Source organism: Meleagris gallopavo, chromosome 2 (genome assembly GCF_000146605.3).
Source record: "Meleagris gallopavo isolate NT-WF06-2002-E0010 breed Aviagen turkey brand Nicholas breeding stock chromosome 2, Turkey_5.1, whole genome shotgun sequence".
Classification (NCBI taxonomy): Eukaryota; Metazoa; Chordata; class Aves; order Galliformes; family Phasianidae; genus Meleagris; species Meleagris gallopavo.
This window is the reverse complement of record NC_015012.2, coordinates 50,896,213-50,920,171: the sequence shown is the minus strand read 5'-3', so window position 1 is coordinate 50,920,171 and position 23,959 is coordinate 50,896,213. Positions and strand designations below refer to the sequence as shown.

General features: G+C 41.9%; 1 protein-coding gene across 1 annotated transcript in view; it reads right to left on the bottom strand.

Annotated features, from left to right (window-relative positions):
* The window catches only part of TXLNB (taxilin beta), a 34,754-nt gene extending 11,830 nt beyond the window's left edge, over positions 1–22,924 (bottom strand). Inside the window, exons 1-6 of the mRNA XM_003204163.4 lie at positions 22,696–22,924; positions 16,036–16,467; positions 14,146–14,237; positions 9,685–9,855; positions 3,148–3,342; positions 1,445–1,564 (exon numbers count right to left, since the gene is read on the bottom strand). Of these exons, the coding sequence (XP_003204211.1) occupies positions 1,445–1,564; positions 3,148–3,342; positions 9,685–9,855; positions 14,146–14,237; positions 16,036–16,453 (996 nt within the window). The 5' untranslated portion in view covers positions 16,454–16,467; positions 22,696–22,924. The remainder of the gene's footprint in view (positions 1–1,444; positions 1,565–3,147; positions 3,343–9,684; positions 9,856–14,145; positions 14,238–16,035; positions 16,468–22,695) is intronic.
* Positions 22,925–23,959: the final 1,035 nt, after the last annotated feature.

Genomic DNA, 23,959 nt, shown 5'->3' with positions numbered 1-23,959 from the left:
AATGTTTCCTGGACTTTGAATCTGCTAAATCTGCTGAGTTTCTACTGCTGTGAATAAAACTTGGGGTTTTGGCTTTACACAGATCCCACAGTGAAAGGGCAGGCACAGCCAGACCATGCACTGTCATACAGAGACATGCAGATGTGCACTCGGAGAAGTCCCAGCTGCTCTTCCCCCTCAGTTTTTAGCTAGCAGAAAAGATTTGTAATCTTCTTTAGGGAACTTGTTTTGTCAGGGTTTTGGTCCAGGTGATCTCCAGAGGTACTTTCCAACCTCTGTGATTAAGTGGGAGTGGGTGTCCCAGCCACAATGCCAATGCAAAGAAAGAGGATAAATGCTTTTATGAACAATTTTTGGTGAGAGGTGTTTGCTGTGTTTCCTTTGTACACTATCCCATAGTTCCATCCACAGTCACCATCCTTGGAGGTGTTCAAGACACGTTTAGATGTTGTATTGAGGGACATGGTCTAGTGGGAAAATACTGGTGGTAGGTGGACATTTGGACTGGATAATCAGGTAGGTCTTTTCAGGTAGATCTTGTGATATTTAGGCTATGCTGAGGCTAATACAACTCTTTCCAGACATGGGGATGGAATAATAATCCTCTCAGAGTTTTCTGATGCAACTCCTAAGCTCGTCAGAGGACTGCTAGGGACTACAGCTTTCTTTCAGCTGTTGAGAGTCTGGAACTTCCCTATACATAGCCTTGGCCTTGGCTGCAGCCACTGCTGAGAAAAGGATCTGTGTGCCAGTGGAGAATGTTGGTAGATGCTAGGTAGTTGTGAAAATGCTAGGCAGCCTGAGGAAGTACATTTTGAACCAACATGAAGAGGGAGGCTCTGCAGAAGAGAATCACAGAATATATATCTAGAATTGGAAGGGACCCACAAGGATCATCGTGTCCAACTCCTGGTTTCACACAGGACCGCCCGAAAGGTGGACTTGACTGCAGCAGCTCCTGGTCTCCTCCGTTTATAAAACTGGACGCACGGAAGGATGACTGGGGAGACTCTGAGCCTGGGGATATATTGGCCTTCAACAGATTCAATCACAAGACCTTGTTCCCCTCCCTGCTTGTTTAAATGTGATCATTTACCACGTAAAGAGATGGAGAATCAAATATCAGAGCCTTTAAAAAAACTGATGGCATCATCTGATACATCGTGACAAATCAGCAGAGCAATAGTGGTGAGTTTGCTGGAGGAGTCTGTGCTGTAACCTAATGCTCACAATCTTCAAAATCTATAAATGCTCCTGAAAGTAGCCTTTCAGATGCTACTGCTTTGCATCAAGCACTGGCAGAAGTAATAAATCCTTCTCTTATGCTGCTCTGCTTCTGTGTCGTGGCTTGGACCAGAATAACCAATATATTACTGAAATATTATGCAGCTCTCATCTTGTCCTTAAGTTAGGTAAAAGACAGATAGATTAGCTTGATAAGTACATATTCCTTTTCCTTCTGATGTCGCTCCTCTGCTTCCTTCATCATTTCCTGAGACTGCTCCAACTTGGCATCGACCAATTTCTGTTGAAGTTCTCTGTGCTTAAATATTTTGTCAAGGTGCTGCAAGAGAATAAATTCTGCTGAATGTGCAGGTTTAGTTATGTACACAGACCTTCATGCTCATGCATGCACAGCTATCTACCGGGACACATATAAGACAAAAATATTGCAAAACAGGAAGTTTCCCAACCCACTGCAGTTACAAAAAAGCCATGGTGCTGATAAGAACAAACTGTGCCAGAATTTGCATGGGAAAGGAAATGTGTTTACATCATCTATTTTAATGTGTAACAAAACAAAACAAAAAAACCCTACCAACAACAAACCTTTAGCATCTTTTCCAGCTCCACAATACGTATATAAAGTCATCTGTATAATCCAATATAATTGTAGATCATAAAACTGCCCATCAATTACAAACGTGGGGGATGCACTTTTTTTGGAGCTCCTACGTGGCCTGTGGTTCTAAGCCACCGTGGGTAAATGTGTGATGACAGACTGCACCTTGAGTACTCAGTGTGTGTGCAGCTCCTACTGTATATATATGTCTAGTACACCCCATCTGATCTGGCTTCACATAGATAATGTGGGCTTGGAGTGCTTGGGTAAATGAGAGGGGATGTGGGACAGATGTGCCAGAGGTCTCCTATGGCCTGTAAAACTTCTGGCTCCACGGTGACTTTCAGGAGGTGAGTCTTGCTGATTGCACCCTTCATTGCTGCTGCATTTAGATAGAGCTCAATATTCTGAGCACATCCTTTTGCTTTACATTTTCCTTTCATAGAAACCACAAGACAGGAATGCACATTCCTTTCATTCAGCGCAAGATTTCATACAAGATGCAACAGATTTAGAAATTAGTGTGTTGTATCGGGCATTCCAAATTGTGAGGACAGGTTACTCATGTTTTATTCAGTATGATAATGTTATCTGGTTGCACTGAGCCACACAATAAGCACGTTTGGATACAATAAAAAGACCCACTGCAATATGTGCTAGTGTTTGTCATAAAATCACCACAGAAATGGGAGCTTGGGAATTTTCTGAACTGCTCTAATGTTTATATTTAAAGATGTAATTTTCAATTCATCTATTATCTACTTGATTTTACTGTAAACGTTATTCCTGGAAAGAAGAGTCTATTCCAATGCAAAAGGCCTGCTTTACCCTCATTATTAGCTTTGTTTCTGGGGAAGGGTCACCTCACCAACCTGTGTCTGAGGGGATCAGAAGTACATTTGGCAGTGGGCTGGGCTGTCCAAAAAGATAGAACTGGAAGGTGCTCAGTGAGCACTCTGGAGTCCTTTGGGATTTGGGTGGAGTAGTGAGTGAACGGGGGTAGAGATTAGCAGGCAGCTTGCCATCTTGCTGCATGGGAACCTCGGTCCCTTTCCCCACCACCATTAGAGCTGCCAAGAGCACTGCATGCAGGGTGCCATCAGGTCAGCTTTTCACCCACATTTTCCATGTGGGATCCTGCTGGCTTGTTGCATGTAGAGCCCCAACTGGACAGCAAAGCACAGCAGAAGCAACCCATAGATCCCCAAATGATAGTCAGTGGGGACAACATGTTCAGAATGCTTTCCACTTCCCTCTATGGAGCTGGGTTTGCTGCTGGTCCCCGTGGGCATTGCAATGCTCACCTCTTCCCGCAGCTCGTACTGGTCAATAATGCTTTTCAGCTTTTCTGCCAGCTCTGTGTTCTCCTGGCAGAGCTTCATGTTCCTCTCACTTTGCTGCTCAATCTGAGCCTGGATTTCACTCAGCGTGCCCTGGAAATGATTTGTTATTTCTTTCCTCTTCTCATCTTCCTCCCGTGCCCGCTGAATTGTTTCTTCCTGTAGTCAAATGGGAGAGAAGACAGGGTAAGTAAGATGCATAATAAAAGGGATTCCAAAACGAACTGTTTCAGAGTAGCACAAGGCTACCCTTTGAAGGATTATCTGTGTTTGTATTCCTCTTCAGAGATTTTCTTGCTTTCATGTGCTCCAACATTAGGCATGATGCTAAATTTACAGAGCAAATTATACAGTGGTCTTGAAAAAATTACAGAACTAAGAATTTGCATGTATAAAGATGGATGTAAAGCAGAGTTTCAGATCAAAGCGATCCCTGGAAAGGGGATGTTCATGCATGCCTTAATTGATGAAACTGCAGCACAGCTTTTGCTTTGGAATAAGGTATTTAGTGCAAGTCGTCGAAAGCCCTTTTATCAAATTTCTTTTTGATTTAATTTAAAATTCACTCTTTTAAAACACATCCTTTTAACTAGAAATCCTCGTATCAAGTTTATGGAATTTGATATTTTCACTTTTCAAGAGGGATCATTTTCTGTAGAATCCCTTTGCAGTCCTCAAGTTTCCTTCCCTTACCTTCTAACTGACAGATATTGGAATGGGTAGAATCAAGGAAAGATCGTGGGCTGGCTCTCAAAGAATCAAGCAGAGAATCAGAACCTGGCTTGGAGAAAGAGTGATGGATTATGTTTTCACCAGTTATTGCAATTCTGTTTTGGATTTCGTTTTATTTATGGAAGAGAATGGGGAAATAATTTAGATTCATTGCTTTCAATCACGAAGTATGGACAATTTTATTTCCCGCTTGTTTACTTCCAGGGCAGCCTGCCCTGATGGAGAATGCAATCCTCATACAAAATGGCTGGTATCATATCTACTGTTGTTACAAATCATGCCAGAACCATTTTAAGAAATCTCTCCACAGCATGCAAATGGCACACTCTAATAAGGTTTCGACTATTTCAGCTATTCATTTACATAACAGTCTCTGATAACACTGCATATGCATATTTTCTGTAAATACATCTGAATAAAGCTTTTGCTGACTCGAATGAGGTATAATTTATATCATAAATGTGACAGAAAGCGTGTTGATTCAGGTCCTATTCTTAAAGCAAGTTGAATACCAAGTGCCCCAGCTCTACTTAGCATGCAAATCACAAGACTGATCTTGAATAACTGCTGCTCAAGGTAGAGGACATTTGTCCTTTTGCTGCCAGGATGTTATAGAGATGACAATGCCTTGGATGACAGGAGGAAAACTGTTGGAGCCATCTGCTAATGATACAATAATGAGCAGAAATCACTCCAAAATCCTGTTTGTGCTCTGCACTTTAAACAAGAACATGTGTGTGTGCTCACAAACAGAATAGAATGAAGTGTGACTCCAGAAGGGCTTCCACTCAGAAGAGGTGGAATTATAGAGGGAACTGGGCAATGGCTCAGGGGTAGGGGATTCTAGGGGATTCCTGCTTCAAAACTTGGTGTCAAAATTGAACACAAAAACTTAAGTTCCTTCATAGATTTAGTTAAATCAGAACTTTGTTTTATCTCTCATATGCTGTTTTAAAGCTGCTCGTGGCTCTTTTTTCTCCATGGCATAGGCGCAGCCCTGAGTAGGGAGAAGAGCAATAATGTGCCCTCACTTCAAGAAGTCAAAGGCAGACTGAGAAACTAAACTTGTATGTCTGGAATCTTATTTCTATGGCTTTGAAACATCCTTCCTCAAGAATATTTTTTTTGTTTTAATGGACCAAACAGTGTCATAGCATAATGTCATTGCTGTGATTTAAAGCTCAATGAAGTAGTAAATCCAGCTGAATGAAAAAAGGATGTCTTGCAGAAAAGTCACACTGAACAACTCAGTGAAATTAGATATCTTGAGAGTAGTAATCATGCAAATATATATATGTATTTAAGAAAAGGGAATGTGTTACACAGAGAATCTTGCATCCTGCTCATCCTTCCTTCTGAGTTGAATAATTATAAAGAGCACGTGCAGAATGTAAAATTCATGGGTAAGGATACCGAAAACCAAGAAACCTCTTGATGCATGGCAGAATATTTATCTTGACCTCTTCTGCTTTGGAGAACAAGCCAAAAGATATCTGTCTGTGGGAGCTAGAGTCTGCCCCATGAGGCTCCTTGGAGTCCCTGTGCCAGGGAAACAAGAGCCCTCTGTGCCCGATGCTGTGCTGTACCACTGAGCTGCCTGCAACACTGCCACTCTTGTTCTGACTCTAGACTCTGTTACCTTAAGGCAATATGGGCTCTGTCTCAAGAGTCTGCTCTTCTTCATCTCCTCAGCTGGGCAGGCACAGTCTGACAGTCTCAAGCCATCAGCATCACCCAGACTATTATCACAAGGCTACAGCCCCAGCTCTTTCTTTAGACCTGGCCCCATAATGTGGCCTTTTTTTTCCAGTAGGTGCCTCAATCTCTCCCATTTCAAGACTCCATACTGTAAAGTAAGTTCCTTTAAAAGGAAGTTTGTGCCCATCTTGGAGCACTGAGGACTGCCCTCATTTCTGTGTTACTGCTGTTACAGCCCTAGTTGCTGTGTGGAGCCCAGTGCCCCTGCCTTGCCTGGTTGTGGGAGCAGAACAGAGTGTGTTTGGGGCAGTGAGTTCTTGGCATCACCATGGTGAATTCATAATGATGCGAGAACCACATTGTCGCACTCTCTGTTTAATCTTTAAATACTTTGAAATTAGGCATTCAGTTCTAATGAGAAAAACAAATAAACAAACAAAAACAACACTGTAAATTCTTTTTTGATTTCCATTTGTGGAAAACTAAAATCCAGCCTTAAACTATTGTTCCCTTTCCTCTGCCCTTAATCTTTGTACTATCTGCCCTATAAAAGGTATACTCTTGTGTCCTACTGCAGTACTGCTATCACTCTCCTGTGTTTTACTGCTAAAAATGTAAAAATGCATTGAATTAAACCTTGTAAAACAAAGACAAAGGTATTCTGTAGTTTGGGATTTAGCACTGGAATGTGAAATAATCTGCAAATAGAAGTGCAGCTTTATCTCTGGTCCTTATCTCTCTCCAGGACAGATCAAGACAACCGTTAATCTGAAGCCCTATCAGCAGAAACGATGTTACTGCAGACTCCTCATTTTCAGTGAGCTCTCCTCACTCCCAGGCAGCCTGGTCTGAGCCTCAGGTCTGCAGTTTAGTGCCAAGTCCATAATCAAAACTGTTGACGGTTGTGACATTTGTATGAAAGTCATTGCTTAATGCCTGTAGCAGGAAGGACAGGAGATATTCATGTCATTACAAGACACTAAGTAGCCACCAGACTGTCCGATAATTGGCAGAACATGAACACAATGCAAAGAAATGAGTTGCTATTGCTCTTAGCAGAGCTGTTCTCCATTGCAGTGGGAATATATTGTTATTTCCTGAACATTTATTTTGCTTTTCTTGGAGGGAGAATTAAACATCTGTTTTCTGCTGTGAAATGTAACAGCAAAGAAATAATTTGAATAGCTGGACTGTAAATAAGTGAAATTTTGAGGCCAGTTTCCAACACTAGCCAGAAATTATCTTCTCTGATGCACAGTGGATTTTCAGTGCACTCTGCATTGCATATTCATCGCCACTTGGCTGCACCAATCTCCAATTAATGGGAGCTCCACACAGCAGATGAGTAAAGATGACATTTACGTGACGTGATGTGCATATAATGTACCACATGGCAAGTTGGAGGACGTTCGTGATCTGAGCAAGCCAGGTTTCTCCTTTGCTAATAAAATGACACAATCTCTGACAATTTTTATTTTCCAGTCTTTAGAACGTAATCAGAAGTGCTAATCCCAAGAGCTAAAAAAAATTATGAATCACTTTCTCTGTTCTGCCAAAGCCAAAATAAAAATTACTTAAGCATGAAGTTTTAAGAATAACACACTTGGATTCTCCTGTTTTAGGCCCTCCCAGTACAGTCATAAGCAGAAGAAAATTACACTCAAATAAACTGAAATGAGATTCTGGAGACTCACAGATCTCCAGAAGGTAAAGCCTAAAGGCAAATATTCCATTAATTGTCTTAAAATTGTTAGAGACAAAAGAGATAAAAACATCAAATGTATTCGTTTGTTAATTCAGTCCTAATCCATTCTGCAAATATACTGTCATACTGATTTATTTAATTATTCTTTTATTTTATTTTATTTTATTTTTTTAAATGCAAAAAAGGCAGGAACCAGAGGAAAAAAAAATATTCAGTGTTTCCTAAAAGTTTTCTGGCTCCATAGAGAGAAGTGGCCAAAATTTGAACACTTCTTCTTACTGAAAAATTGGTTTGGGCATTTCCTGCCTCCCTGGCATAGCTACAGGGGGAAAAAACAGAACGGAATGAGAAATTGATGATTTTATTTTGGAGACACTGTCACAAAGCAAAACAGCCCTACAGATGTGAAGATGTTGGAAAGAGACTTTTCTAAATGTAAAGATGAAGTGCATTATAAACTATATGCAAGGTTGAAATGAAAGATTATATTCTCTAATAGTGTGATTAATAAGCATATGGCAGCTGGGAAGATAGTACAAGTCATTCAACAGAACCAGTTCCAAATATGTTTTCTGAATATAATCAGTTTTTCTGTATACCTCAGTTTTCCACTGTCTTGGACATAAATCTTGTCGTAAATCATAAGTCTTAGATCACTCCAAAGATGGTTTGTATTTCTACTGAGAGATTTTGCCAAAGAAGGTTTGGTAGATCAGTGTGGATTGATACTGAGGTATATAGCTCAATACACACCAGGTTTTGTACGAATGGCAGGCACAAATTTAACTGATGGTTTCGAGCTACCGTAACTGAGTGCCTGGAGATTTGCTTCTAGTTTTCCTGCCCATTAAACTGCCATCCACCTACTCATGCACTGCATCTGTTTAGACATTGCCATTCCCTCTTACAGATACATTCTTATCAGCATATAATAAAAGTTGAGGTTAGATCCTAAAGGCCTGCTCCTGAGTTGGTAAAAATGAGTAGAAATCTGTTAATAGAGGTTATACAAGGTGTGATTCTTGCTGCTGAGAATTTATATGTGTAATTCTACAGATAATTATATCCTCATTAAGAAGGATTTTTAATAGACCAAAGCAGAAGCTTTTTGTATGATGCCACTGTCATTGACATTCACTCAAAATAAAAAAGTAAGATCACAGCAGAAATGTATTTCCTGAACGTAAGATTTTTCAAGAATAGTCATATAAATTTCATGTTTAAATGGCATGATGCACCAAGGGATAGGCAGACGTGATAAATGGATCCCAGCATTTTGGCACTCCTGAAAATTTCCATTTTGAACTGGTGCTCATAATCCAGACACCTTTCACAAGCAGTGTCAGCATCCTTTCTGTCTTGAAGACTGATGTCCTGATTGACAGATATCACAGATCACTTGAAAATGCCTAAGTGCTCAAATAATGCAAAAACAGCTGCCAGATTTCTATGAGTCCTGTATAGCAAATCTGGTGTTCATATTTCTCCGGCGATACACATGTATTCACATTTGCAGTCTTGGGAATCTGAGAAGATACCTTCTGTAAGACCTGGTGTAGCTTAAAAAACACCCTTCCCGAGTGGTCTTCTCCACTCTTGGCCCCTCCATGCCAGCATGTTGAAGCTGTACTGAAAGCTGGTGTGGCAGCCAGGCCTGGATCTGGGTGAATAACCTTTTTGGAAGGGAAAGCCTGACCTGCCACAGCAAATGTGGCAGAACTGGACTGTTGGCACTACTAGTTTTCCCTTTGCTGATCTACCTGGTAATATGACAAGGACTTACAGCTAACATTGGTGAAATTGGAATCACAGGATCACTGGCTGAGCTTGGAAGGGACCTCAGGAGACTACCTGATCCCATTTGCCTGTTCAAGCATGGCCACCCAGAGCAGGTTGTCCAGGCAGCTTTTGAAGATCTCCAAGGAGGCGACTGTACAGCCCCTCTAGGCAAACTGCAGCAGTTTTTGGACACCCACACAGACAGAACAACCTGTGTTCTGGTTTGTGCCCATGAATTCTTGTCCTGGCACCAGGAACCACTGAAAAGAGCGTGGCTTCATTGTCTTTGCACCTTCCATTGAGGTATTTATAGATATTGATGAGATCCCTCCTGAAATTCCCCCGGGTTGAACAGCCCCAGTTGAACTCTGCTCAAAAAACAACTACAACACATTCAACACTCAGAAGCACTTGGACACTTCCAAAGGAAGAAAAGAAGGGCCTTGATGTAAACAGGCATAAAGACTTGAGCATACATTATTTGTGTAGATTCAAATATCGCTTACAATTTGGTATTGAAGCAAGGTGAGAAGGCATTGGCACCTTCTTCCATCTCTGCTGGGTACCCTGATGTAGCCAGGACTCACCTTGAGGGTTTTGTTGTGCCTCTGGAGCTCTCGGCACAGGCTCTCAAGCTTGCTGCGAGCAAGGATGGCTCGGCTGTGCTCACTCTGCAGCTGGTCCTTCTCCTTGGTGATCTGGGCCTGCCTCTTCTGCAGGTACTTGAGCTGCTTCTGCTCAGCACGATGCTCCTCAAGCTGGGCAGGGGGGATTTAAAACAAGTGGAGAGGAGAAGGAGAGAAAAGAAAGTCAACTTATCCGAAGGGTAGCTGTGAAGTTTTATTTTTGTTGAAATTTTAAAAACTGGAGCAGTTGGTAGCTCTTTACACAGTGAGATTTCTCCAGATCATAAGATAACTCAATAGTAGCTCATTCTGTTTTACAGCTTCACGAAAAAGAACTCCCCAGATTTCCTAGAAACCCTAGAAAACTGTTTAAAAAAAAACAGCAGAAAAAGCATGGGAGACAAAGGAAAGAGCTTGTGCAAAAGCTTAGCTGCTGTTGGAAGCAGGAGACCTGTTGTGGTTTAACGCTGTGGGCAGCTACATACCACACAGCTGTTCACTCAGTAACCCCCACAGTGGGATGGAGAAGAAAACTGAAAAGTGCCAGAACTCGTGGGTTGAGATAGGGACAGTTTCTTGTGCACCACAGTCTCCTCACTGGAAGGGCAGTATGGGAAGCTGAAAAGCCCTTTACTTACTGCAAGTGCTGCTCAACTGAAAACAATGGTGTGTTACCAATGCTATACTCATCCTAAAACCAAAACTCAGTGCCTTATGAGCTACTAGGAAGAAAATTTACACAACCCCAGCCAAACTAGGACAAGGCTTTTCAGGGAAGAATTCCCCTGAACATCCAGTGGGCACCTCCGCTTTGCGAGGCTCCACTCATTCATGGAGTGTCCATCAGTCGTGTTTCTGAAGGCCCTTGTCATGCGGATGGGTTACAGGGAATCAAACCTCTTTCTGGCTCTTTGGCTCCACCTAAGTTCTGAGGAATATAAAGCCTGGCAACTGTTTCTGCAGATGTGTAGGACCTGTGTTGCCCAAAGGGCTGGAGGGGAGCACCATGCTGGAGATGGGAGGAGAGGGAGCATCAGTACTGCTGATAGCAGCTCCACAAAGATCAGTCATTTCCTCTGAAACATGCCTGTTACTGGCTGTTGGACAAATTTGCTGTACTGCAAATTAACACTGTAACAGAAATGTCCAGGAAGCATTTTACCTCTGGAGCTTTTGATGATTTCTTCTTCCACCCCAACCTGCAGCAACCCTTGTCTCTATTACAGGCATGTATGTATTATGAGACGTTTCCTAAAGTCCAGATGTTTTCCAGTTATTCATGAGCTGCAATATGAAAACCTTAATAATAATAGCTGCTATTAGGGCACCATTATTTAACAATATGATACTGCTGGTACTGATTATTAACCCCAGTATGACTGGGAAAGTTTATGAGTGTGGAGGAGTGATGTGGAGCTCAGACAAGACAGATGGCAGGAATAATATGTAGCACTTTCTCTGCCCAAGGATCTGTTTTCTGCAGATGTTCTATGATTTATGCTTATAGTATGGAGCTCTGCGTATTATCAATCACATCACTGCTAGTCATACCACAAACCAAAGCATTCAGCAGCTTGGAGGATATTTACAATTTATGCTCAACTTTCAGCATGTGTTCTGTGTATTTTTACCCTGGAATAAAGGCCTCTACATTTGATCAAGTTGGAATAATTCTTCTAGTATTGTAGGGAAAAATAGCGTCTCTGTAATTAAAGTCTTGTTTTCCTTTATAAGCTTGATTTTGGTCCCTTTTTCTTCCCTTTTAAAACACAAAAAATGTTCTTTTTCTTCACATTTTTCACGTGTAGCCTGTGTTTAGTAGATAATGCTTTGTCCAAATTTAAGATGATTTGGTCAAGCTGTGTTTGAGGTAGGGGGTTCAGAATGAAATAGCTCTTAGTCATGATACCAGAAGTTTCCAAGCATCTTTTGGTTTGTTTTTTGTTGTTGTTGTTTTCATTAAAAATGCCTTGCTCTAGAAACTTAGGTTTGAAAGTGTACAGTTGCACCCAGAACTTGAGAGAAACTCAGGATTTCTGAAAATAAACCATTCACATGGAATTCCATAATGACTGTTTGTAGGCAAAAACTAAAATAAAGCACAGTCTTCTCTACCAGCTCCGACTGCTCTGGCTACATCAAAATGAGCAGATAAAATGCTCTCTGGTGGCAAGTAGTAGGACACAGCTTATGTCCAAATGGTTCAGTTGCTTTTCTCCCTGTAGGCATGGCCTCATTCATACCAGCAGGGATGCATCCCAAACTATTTTCTGATGCCATCCATTTTTGCATGTACTCATGATAGGCTGTGCCAGAGCATGTGCTAACAATTAAATAGCATATAGCTGAGTGACTGTGGGGACATAGTGCTATGTTGTGTCCCTAAATATGAGCAGCATCTTCAGTCAGAGCCAGCAGCGTCACCTCATGCTCTGAAACCATGGCCAGCACCCAGCTCACTCAGCCTGGCACAGTGCTGCACTCTTCCCAGAGCTGTGCTGCAGAAGTGCTCACATAACCACATGATTAACTGGACTAGGGAACTGATACAGCTGGAAAATAACTCAGCAAAAGCAAAAAGTGACCTGAAGTGTGTGATGGAGATGGGCAACAGGGAACAGACAGAATGGTAACTGCTAACAAGCCGTGCTGAGTGAGTAGTGTAAAGGTTTTTCCCACAAGCCTTGTGTTGTATTAATTAAAGGATTTATTTTAGTGACATTGCACAGGATGTCAAAACTGAATGCATTTTTGCTTTAGTTACTTTCTCCTTCATGGGTTATTGGCAATGTGGGCCATGTCCAGAGCTCCAACAATGCCCGAATGCAATGGAGAGTACATCACAGAAATCCTGTTTCAGTTAATTTGTGGGCACAAAGTCCCTTTAGGCAAGGGCTCAATTATAAAGTGCCAGAGCCCAATTTATGAAATCAGAGAATTTTACATGGAAAAAAAGGAAAGCTGAACATCACATTATGATGAGACATGGACACATCTGTGCATAAAACCAATTACAAAGTCAGTGTTCTGCTTGGCACATTTTTCAGCCTCCGTAAACTGTAAAATGCTGCAGCCATTTCACTTGTGAGATTTCCACTGCTTAAGGACATAGAGACTTTTAACTACTGAAGAAAACCCTTTATCTGAAACTAAGCCATCTTCATTGTGGAGAGAACAGAGAAGGGGAGTCAGGTCATCATTACAGGTGTAACATTATGGTTCAGGGGCTTTTACTGTTCATTTCACTATACTTCAGTTTCTCTGATGATTGGCTTCAATTCTCTATTTTCTGATTTTCTACACTCTGAACTTCATACTGCATGTTGTTTCCACTTTGATCAGATCAATGATATGCAAGGTGAAGGAACACCCATATGCAGAGGTATGCAGGGCTCCTTGCAGAAAAGGAAAGCAAGAGTGCCTGCAACTCTGAGCTGCTGTGAGCTTGAGCTCATCTCCAGTGCATGCGCTGGTGTGGTAGTGTAAAACAGCTCCATAGCTCCATTTTTTTTAACCTGTTGAAGGAATCTGTCCCATCTTTTTTAGCTATCTGGACACACTGGCAGTGCCTGAATGCCAGCATGAAGGTTGGGAGGACTTGAGGCTGTTGCATCCCTATGGTCTGAGCAAGAAAGGCAGATTTACTGTGATGATCGATGCATGTGCAAAGAAAAGGACTGCTTTTTTCAAAAGATGCCACTAGAGAAAAGGCTTTTTTTTTCTTTTTTTTTTTCCTGCATCTTCTTTAACTTACCTAACTAAACAGATTTGTTAAATAACTATGGATTAAAAATTAATCACACTATTCCAATATTCCAACATGAGGATCTGACGAATACCAGTGAATACTCTAGAGATGTGTAAAATGGGTATTCAATCTAAAATAGTTGTGAATAATCTCTTAACGAAAGCAGTTTTTACAAGAGAAGAAACATACATCCCTTGAAGAAGGGAGAGATGTTTAGAGGATTAGAATAAAATCATCTTCTCCCTGAAAAATGGAATTATGCTCACAGTATTAAAATGTATGTAGAAATGTATGAAAGACATGTTAAGAATAAAAGTGAATAAACAGATTTAATAAAGACCTTTTTTGTTGCTATGACTATATAGCATCCCAGTGAATCCATGCTTTCAGTTATACCTCCTTGTGCCAGAAATATTTACACAGATTTATCTTTAAGTACAAATATTGTCTTATCAATTTTTTAGCTCTTTCCAAATTCAACTCAAATTCCAGCTTGTTTTCCTGACTTTTTACTCCCTCCCCCCTTCTCTCACTCATAATTCATTATTTAACCCTGACAATTACTTTTTTTATAAGGACAGATGCTTCTACTAGGCGAGGTTGGGCTGTGCTGAATGGTGTGTGCTTATGCGTTCCTCTCTAAACAGTTAGGAGAGAACCTGTGCTGTACTCACCAGCTCAGCATACTTCTTGAATAACAGTTCCAGCTTCTCTTCTGGAGTATTCAGCTTGTTCAAGCTTTGCATCAGTAGGGTGGCTTCCTTTCCTTAAAAAGAAGCAGAGATTTGATGATAGAGATAGTTTGTAGATGACATACTGTTATGAAATTGCTGTGTGTTTGTTTTTATGTATGAATCGTATTTTATGAATGTTTGTTTTTTTATGAATGAACTCAGGGAGGAGAGGGGTGTTTTGGAAGGAAGGGGACCATCTTTACTGTGAATTCCTCTTGTTTATTTTCTCCCAGTAAGAACAATCATGCTTGAATTTTCTCCCATTTCATACCTCAGTAATGTATTTTATTCCAGCAAAAATTATTGGCTTTTTCCTGTATAATCTTTTTTTTTTCATTTAATATTTTTGTAACATGACTGGGTCGCATATGTAACTCCTTTGCAGGAGTGAACTGACAGAAACTGGGATACTCTTGTGCTGCTCAACCCATACTCGGATAGCCAGGTTTGGGTTATATGAGAGTGGTGTAAAACATTTCCCTGACTTGGTGTAATGAATATGGATACCAGAGACAGTCTAATAATTATCTTGGCATACATCACTAAATCACTGTGTAGAGAGTCATGTATTGCTTCCACGCTGATACTTTTTGGTATTCATTTCAGCCCTCAGTATGAGCTAGAGCTTGAATACTGCTTGTTCTTAGAATACAAAATGTCCCTGGCTTCCCTGGAGCTGAGGATGGCTGTGGTATAATGGGCTTAGACATACTTTTCCATATGTACCTCTTCCCAAAAGACTGGGAGGGAAAATTCACCTTCATCTTTAGGACAGATTCTTTCCATTTCAATTCTAGTGCAGCCCAGAAGTTTACTTGTGGAGAAAATCCACTATTTCAGACTAAGTTATCCCTATAGCACTGTTATAAATAAATTCAAGGGAGCTAAAATCAATCATGGAGTAAATAGTGTTGCAAGTGCAGCTGGAGAACTGTACTTTAGTAGTGTTTCCACTCATCTTGGAGACGTACCAACAAGTGCACCACAGCCAAGGATATTGGAACAGGGGAGCTGTATTTTACATGGACGTCCAAGGAATCTGGAAAAAGAGCCCTGTTTCTTTAAGCACACTCTGCAGTGATTTTTCTGTAGGATTAGAATACTGTTGGGTTTCAGTTCTCATGCAGAAAAGAGGCATGACAATCAGTGGAAGTTATGTATAAGTGGAAATAAACTACACGTTTGCTAGACTGGGATGCAGCTACATTGCTCTCTAGTGGCTGTCCGGTAGAAAGAATTTTAAGCTCAGCTAAGAGGGTCCTGAAGTGGCCAAGAGGACCAATGACTGTGCTTAGGGAGAACAAGCTTATTGATTTATTGCAGACAGTTTGTGATGAGTCTGCTGAATAAAATATAACGAGACCCTAGCAGTGAATTCGTTCTGCAGTTTCCCTCTCTGCCATTCCACGTAGTAGCACCATTAGCGCAGTTATGACCAGTGAGAAGTCATACCTGAGGAAGTAGGAAAATAAATGAATGTACAGAGGCATAAACAAGAGATCAGATGTCCGTTTGTGTAAGAAGCAGTACTGTTCAGTGTGTCTTCAAACTTGCATCTTTGGCCACTAGTTTGGGTGGACCACTAGTCTATCAGCCATGTGATAAAATCCTAAGCTTTCATCTCTGTACAAGGATTAATGTCTGATAAAACCTACTGTATCTTTTGGGTAACTGCTGACAATTTTTATCAATTAGATAAAGTTATAACAGTCACTGTAGTTTTTTGTGGTCCCTATCAGCCATAGCAGAGGCCTAACAAGGGAAAGAGTGAAGTACAGGGAGGTTTTAGCTCTGTTAGTGGAGCAACTATGTAAGTACATAAGCACTTGCCTAGTCCTTTCAGGATTTTCTTCTCCAGCTTTTGTTCCTTGCTGGCGCTGGGCTCCTTTGCTCTTGAAGCATCTCCAGGAGCTGGTTTGTCTTTCTCACTTTCTTCATTTGCATCCTCATACTCTGCATCCTCCATACTGCCCACATCTCCCTTCTCCGGCTTGTCAGTTCCTGGTGTAGTGCCTTCCTTCTCCATCAGACTGGCTGCAGACCCATAGGTTTTAATAATGTCCTCCAGTTGCCGGCTCAGCTCCTCCGAGATGTCACACGTGGCCACCTCAGGATGGGAGATGGTTTGGTCTGTGGGGGATAGGGGCTGCGAGCTGGGGACAGCTTCCTCTTTGCTTTGCCCCTGGATGTCCTGCCTAGGTGAGGTGGGAACCTGCTGCTGTTTCTCAGTGAGCTGTTCATTCTCCATGCTTGGTGCAGTACCTGACAGCAAAATAACAGAGTTAATTTAAAAGCAGAGAGATTAGTCTTCTCAATGATCATAAGGCTTGACCAGGATGTGAGTGATCTGGTGTGGGATTTGGCAGGTCATCCTCTAACTTTGGCTTGATGAATTCAACACGCTGAAACAAATCACCAAGTTGATTTACCTGTTGGGAGAAAAGTGAATTTTACATCTGCCAAGAGGAGAAGCCTGCAGAAAGATAACACTGACAAAACATGACCTCTTGCTCTTGTTGCAAGTGACAAAGCACAAAACGGCACCAGAGCCATCCATACTACTTCCTTCCCTGAACACAGTTTGCCACTTGCTTGTTTTTCTTGATTAGTTTCACCTGCAATGCTGGCTACCGACACGGGCAGCTTCACTTCAGATTTGCATCACTTTCATTTCCTGTTTCTCACCCATCAGCACATCTTAAGTCGATAATCAGGAAAAAGGAAGTTTTTAGAAGAAACTGGAGAACTGAAAATTGTGCTCTTGGAGAGCCCAGCATGGTGCTTGATATGTGAATGGCCTTGCCTGGCAGTAACATAGTAACAGCAACAGTTCATAATAAGATAAACAACTACAAACCAGCTTTCTCTTGTACTTGCAGTGCGTTGCTGACAGCTTGTTTGATAAAGTACAAAGCATGGAATAAATCAGAGCACTGTAAAATCAACCAGGTGTAACATAAATTGATGTTCGATGGTAGTTTCTGGTTTGAATGTCACATAATTGGCTCCCAACTTGCAGTGGAGACTGTGTTTTTCCAGACACACCCAACCCGCAGCCCACAGGCCGCATGCTGCCCGGCACATCTGGCACTGCGGCCTCCCCCAGCCCCACGCCAGCATGGCGGCAGCCCGGCCCCTCAGCACCAACCGAACATCAGAGCGCTACCAGCCCCATGGGGGCACAGCGCTGTGCCAGCTCATAGTGATGGCAGATACGGTCATGGGTTTTGATACACTGGCTACACACACTCTTGTGAACAGCAAGAATATGCAGTTGTGCTTTTCTATTTTGTATAAAGGAATTTTAAAACTAGCAACAAAAAAAAATAATATTGTTTTTTAGGTTCATTTGCAACTCCATTTTCAGTCAATGTAAATATATTCCTTGTGAATTTTCAAGTGAAACATATAGAGTTGCAATTCAAAATTTGATCATGTCTCCTTACCAGACTTTCATAATCCCTCTTTTACCAGAGAAAATCACTTTGCAGTCATGCCTTCCTCATATCATTGCTTTCTGCTGGTACATACATTTTTCAACAACTGTTTTCGAGGATGAAACATGGGAAGAGTAAAATTTCACCAAAAATCTGTGATGAACACTTGAGAGCTCTCTAAGAACTGGAGTCACTGCCATCAAACCAGACTGATGCATTAGTTTCACAAAAACAAGGTCATATACTCCACCAGTTTTATGGCTTTGGTGCTTTCTTTTTTTAATATATATTAATAATTAACACTAAAAAAGTAAAATAAGTTTTGTTACTTTATATACACTAACTATATTATGTATTTTACGAGGGCTGCTCTAGAAGTAGTGCCTTCTATTTAATCATGTTTCTCCACAACATCAGAGGCTCCCAGTGATCCAGATGTGTTTCAGCATTCCTTCTTGTAATGATATGATTCACAATAATGTCAGTCAGGTACTTAGTGGGGACAAAGGACAGGAAGAATATTGCTTTGCAAGATCTAAGGAGGCTGCTTTGTTACTTTTGAAAAGATAACTTGTTTTGAAAATATGGAGCTAACTGAGAAGCATTTTGTTTCCTGTTCAGTTGGCTGTAACGTATATTTTCTATGGTGTCTAAATTTCTGCAGCTTTCAGAATCATAAACAAACTTGGCCAAAGGCAGTATATGATAACAGAGTTGTAATTTATTGTAATATATAACATCGTGTTCATTGTTAAAATCTCCCCAGTTAAAGTGGTTCTCAGTGCTGCAGTGACTGTCACAACTAAGGCTAATATTTTTCAAGATTTGATTGGTGAGCTATTTGATCAGGCTTACGGATATGGTACTCAAATATTACATTTAATCATCTCTAACGCAGTTCAGTTGAGACTATATTTGAAAGCTTTGAGTGGGACTCATGATGTGCCTGAAAACTGATATCTACAGAACCTTGCCCCAGCAGTCCTCTAACCACAACTTACCAACAATAATGACTTGGAAAGACAGTTGGACATGGTTTCATTGTCCCCCATTAGGCAGATACATCTGATTTCCTACATTTGGCATGGTCTGAAAAGTGATTGTAAACTTACAACAGTCAGTTTTGGTGTCTTATTGACTTTAATTTATATTGAAAGATTAGACCTTACATGAGCAATTTCAGGTTAGGTGGAAGTTTGTGATCTTGTTTTAACTAGCATTAATTGACAGCCAATTAATTCCAGTAATATTATAAATAAGCTTCAGTAATATTATTATAAATGCTAAACTAGAAGCTCTGCAAAATATGTTTTTGTTTCTGACATGTTCAGACTAGTATTTACAATTGTATTCATTAGTTTGAGATAATTGGCAATTGGCGATCAATCAGCTAGAAAATCCAGGATCATCAGCTCTTGTCTAGACAGAAATTTTTTTTTTTTTGTGAAATATATCCCCAATTTAAGCCAAGTTGTTTTGTAATATGTTCAACACAGAAGGATAATCAGATCACAGATGCTTCACTCCCAAACATGAATTTCTCTTCTGCCTAGCTCCCTCTCTCTGTAAGAAGGCACATGTTGATGTTCTTGCTGTCAGGACTCTTAGTGCACGCCTGAAGTCTTGTTGAAGATGTGAACTGGGCTGGCTCTGTCCCAGGTCAGCTCTTCTCCACTAGGAGCTCTTGTGAAGAGTGCTGGAAACCAGAACCTGGCCCTGCTATCCCTTGGGAGCTGCTTTTCAGCTATGGGCATAACACTAGCCCCCTCCATCACAGAAAGATCCCAGACACATCCACACATATCTTCAGCCTCTATTTGCTTTGTCCCAGACCTGAATGAATCAGCAGGGCTTCCCTGCTTGCCCATGGACCTGCCCCATCACTAGAAAATTGCTGGTAGATTTGCAAGTTGTATCTATCCCTGAATGCACCACAGACCTAGTCCTGACCCTAGCCCATATCATGGCTCCTTGGAGTGAAGTCCTACTCCCTACTCCCATCAGCCATGTCATCATGCTGGCTGGTGGATCTCTTCCAAGTCTTAACAGCGTCACTCATGAAGCAGCGCCATCTGGCTAAGGTTTTCCTCCTAAGTGAATCACTAAGTCTGTCTACAAACACAGTAGGCTTTAAATCAGCAACAATGATTGAGTTTAAACAGTGTTTCTCAGTTGTAAGTGAAACATGTGGGTGAACTGAAGAGAAACTGAATGTTTGGAAACAAACAAAAGAAAAGTTGACCTCACAGGAAATCTTCCCTGGTATAATCCATATCATTTCTGATTACAAGGGGATTAGTTATAAGTTTCTGAAACCACAGCAATTTACATGTGCTGAGGTTAAGGCCACCAGCCTGAAATGGTAAGCAGACAGGAATCACAGAAATACACAGTGACTCAAGAGCTGTTACTTGCTGTATCATACTGGGGATCATGTTTACACAGACAAGCAAGTATTTTAGCATTTTCTTTCATTCTCCTATAGGCTAAATCAGAGATCTGATAACTGCTTTCAGCATGAACACAATGTCTGCTAAGACTTAGCACCTTGTTTTGTGTAATGGATTCCACAGTGTGAGAGAGTTTATATTCAGGAAGACAGAACATCTCTCATCTTCTGAAAACAGCCTTTGGCAATGGGAAATTTTACTGCAGTAATCCCCAGTCCTGCTCTTGCTCCAACCTATTTAACCTTGATATGCATCGGGAGTTCTGTCTTATCAGGCCATAAAAGACTTACAATGCCAATGTAACAAAATCCCAAAGTATTCACATTACTGCTGTCCCATAGTAATGTCTAAAAATTAGGTGACTCATTCCAGCAGAGAAATTCTTCAGTTCCTTAACTTCCAATAGACTGAGGCAAAGGAGACAGAGCCCAATTTTTGACTCTGCCTCTTGGCTTCTGTGACTCTACTGCCATCAATCTTGTTTCCACATACGCGAGGCCTTAGCTAATTTTATGGTGAGGGCTAGGACTGACCAGTCAGTTGATTGACTCTGAGTGTTTGGTCTTGTTTACTCTTTTCCTCCTGCACTCCCAAACCCCGGACTCATTTCACAACCCTGAGATCAGTATCTCTCTCAGCCCTGACATTTTGCATGTAAGTTTGATTCCAGACAGTCACAGTTGCTCCCTACAGATATTCCTTCGATTGAGAAAATAATACAACCATACAATATTGTTTCTACATCAGCCTTGCAGTTTTTAGCTCTGTGTCTGCTTGAGATAGCCAGTCGAACTTTCAAGCTCAGACCTTAGGTGTGTGTGTGTTTCATTTTGATTCTGAGTTTAAGTGTGAAACCTTAAGCTTGTCCTCATCATCAGCAAAGTTAGAGAAAACCAGGCTGGAGTCTGAGGGAACAGCATTGGAAGTCACAGCTAGGAGGAAGTGATGGCAACGGAGCACTTGGCTGCCTAGCTAGGAAGACCCAGGGCCTAGCTGCAGGGATGGTCTTCCTCCTCTAGGAAGCACCCTGAGAGCCTACTGCCTACCCGTGCTGACTGTGGAAGAGCCTCTTCTCCATTCCTCTCCTCCCTCAGTAGACACTCAGCATAACCAAAGAGAAGGACAGACCTCCTTGGAACACTGCCCCAGCCTTGGGTGGGAGGTGACTGATGCCAGGCACAGGCTGATGCCTTTCTATAGGAGGACTCCTGGCCAGACCTGTTGCCCTGCAGTGAGACTGGTGCCTGGGGCTGACGCTGTCAGCATGTTGGGTGAGATGATGCACAAATGGGGCAAACACGCAGCATAACCAGAGGCAACAGAAAAAAAGTGTGCAAGTTCAGTTAGGTAATGTGCTGAGTTGGTTTAGATCTGACTGTATCCCTTAGTATTTCACATGTATGGCACAATCTACGTTCACTGTGCTTAGATTTCCATCAGTGCTTCCAAAGCAAAAGGCTTGTGAAGCAAAAGCCCATGCCTGATTTAACAGAGATGCAGGAGCTGTGTTCCTGCTGCCGGACAAACCACCCCACACAGTGCCCTGTGCCAGCCCTCCTTGCACTGCTGGGGTGGAACTGCTGCTGTAACTGGAGGCTTTAGCCCAGCACAAACTGAGCATAAAACACAGGTCTTGAACTTGGGCTTGCATGCTGTCACAATATTTATTTTTTATTTTGAACAGAACTTTTACCCTTCCTTCTCACAGGAATTTCTTTGTCCTTCCCTTCTTGCAATCTGAACTTCTGGAGGGTTTACTAATTCGCCTATATTTAGCACCTGCCTCCCCATGTATCCAACAGAAAGACACATGGCACCTGCTCTGCAGCCAGGAGTTATTTTAAGCACTTCTAAAATGGGGAATAGTATTTCGCACTTTCTGCTCAAAATTCACATACTCACACATGTAAGTTCCCTAAAACAAAATGTTCCATATAATTACACCAGGCAGCATATGCCAATAAAACCTAAAGCTTCACTTCAGCATATCACCAGACTGAACTACATAACACCTCAAAGCAGCAAGCATTAAACCCTGAAATGGCCAGCAGAGGTGTAGCTCCAATTACCCTCCAGAAATACAGAAGTGCCTTCTTATAGCCTAAAGGCTGTTCTATATGTTACTTCAGAACACTATGACAAAATCAGTTTTATCAACTATGTGCTGCAGTTGAATAGCATTGTGATTTATGCATGATTCTCTAGTACAAAATCAAACAAAACTAGTCGTTTGGTGGCATATTTTCTTACAGGCATGAAGAAACCCCAGACCCAGAGACTTTCTGATGTCACCTGTCTTGTGTTTCATGTGGCATCTGAGTCTTCATCAGTTTTTGTTGTCACAGCCATAGCCTCTATTTGCACCCAAAAGCGAGCTCTACCAAGTCAGCTTACATTTTTTTTATCGCTCATTAGAGAAGCATTTCGTCCTTTCACCAATGGCCTCCCGTGCTCGCTGTTTTCTTCGTATGCCACACAGTGCTCAGGCTTTTAAGGCTATTCCAAGGAAATTGGACTGACTGTCTCAAAGGGAAGCACTTAGATTAAAATCCTTGTGCCATGCCACCAGCAGTAACAGCAGGGAAGCTGTTTGTCAGACTTACCAGAGCAAAGAGAAGTGCAGGCAGAAGTCAGGCAGAAAGCTCAAACCAGGGCACGACAGCAGCAGGACACTGGATTATAATCCTGCCACCAAGAAGACCAAGCAAGGGGGAAGGAGAGAGTGACACAGCAGGAACAACCACTGCCGAGCCCAACTGCACCCTGTGCAGGGGACTGGCTGTGATAGGCGAGCAGGGAGGCTGCCTGCTAGTTGGCAGTATAACCCAGCTATGTTGGCTATTCCCTTCTCTGACAGAGATAGCACGAGAGGTCGGAAACTCAGGCCCTTAGAAAGAAGAGATACAGGAAGGATTCAAATACAACTGCTACTCTTGAAAGCTAAGTCTTAGTCCGTCAAGGATTTGATGTGTTGTGCTCTGTGAAATTTATCTTTATTAAACATGGTCTGGTCAGACTCTAAGTCTTCTGTCTACACCAGGAAGACTGGGATGGCTTTCAACAATGTGAGCTCACACTTTGACTGCCCTTTGCAACCTGGGATCTGGGCTGGATTTGTTATAAACCTGACTGATTCGTGGTCATAAACTCACAGGAAGACCACTGGAGGTCTCTCATCCAACCTCTTCCTCAAAGCAAGGTTAGCTATGAATTCAGACCAAGGCTCTCAAGGCCTGTATTAAGTTTTAGTATTAAGAGACTGCGTGACCTCTCTGGGCAACCTGTCCTGCTGCTTGACTGTCCTCAAGGTGAAAAGGTTTCTCCTCATATCTAGGTTGAACCTTCTTGTTTCAGTTTCCTGTCCTCCCACCTACACCCCTATAGAAAGCCTCTATCTGTCTTCTTGTTAATCTCATAGGTTATTTGGGGCTGCAGTTTGGAGCTCTCAAAGCTCTCCCCTCTCCAGGCTGAACATCTCACCTTCTCCAGCCACCTCACGGGGCAAATAATCCAACCCCAGCCACCATATTTCAGTGATTGGAATGCTAGGAGAGATGGCTGGTGTAGTCCTCCCTTTGAATCGAGGAGGTCTCAAATAAATGTTTTTGTTGCTGCCAAGGTAACCTGCCTGACCTACTTTCTTCGTGTTACCGTGCAGGCTCGCTCTGGCCTGAAGTTGTTTGTATAAACAGCCAAGCACTCCCCAGGGAGTTCAGCTGCGTGCTGTTTATTCAGCAACCAGCATCTCCCACTGCTGTGGCCCACAAGTCACTCAGGCAGCATCTTGAGATGCCAGATGGCCTAAGGACCATCTGCTGCTTACTCCCAAGGGAGAGATGTAGGTCAGTTTAATGTATAAAAATGCAA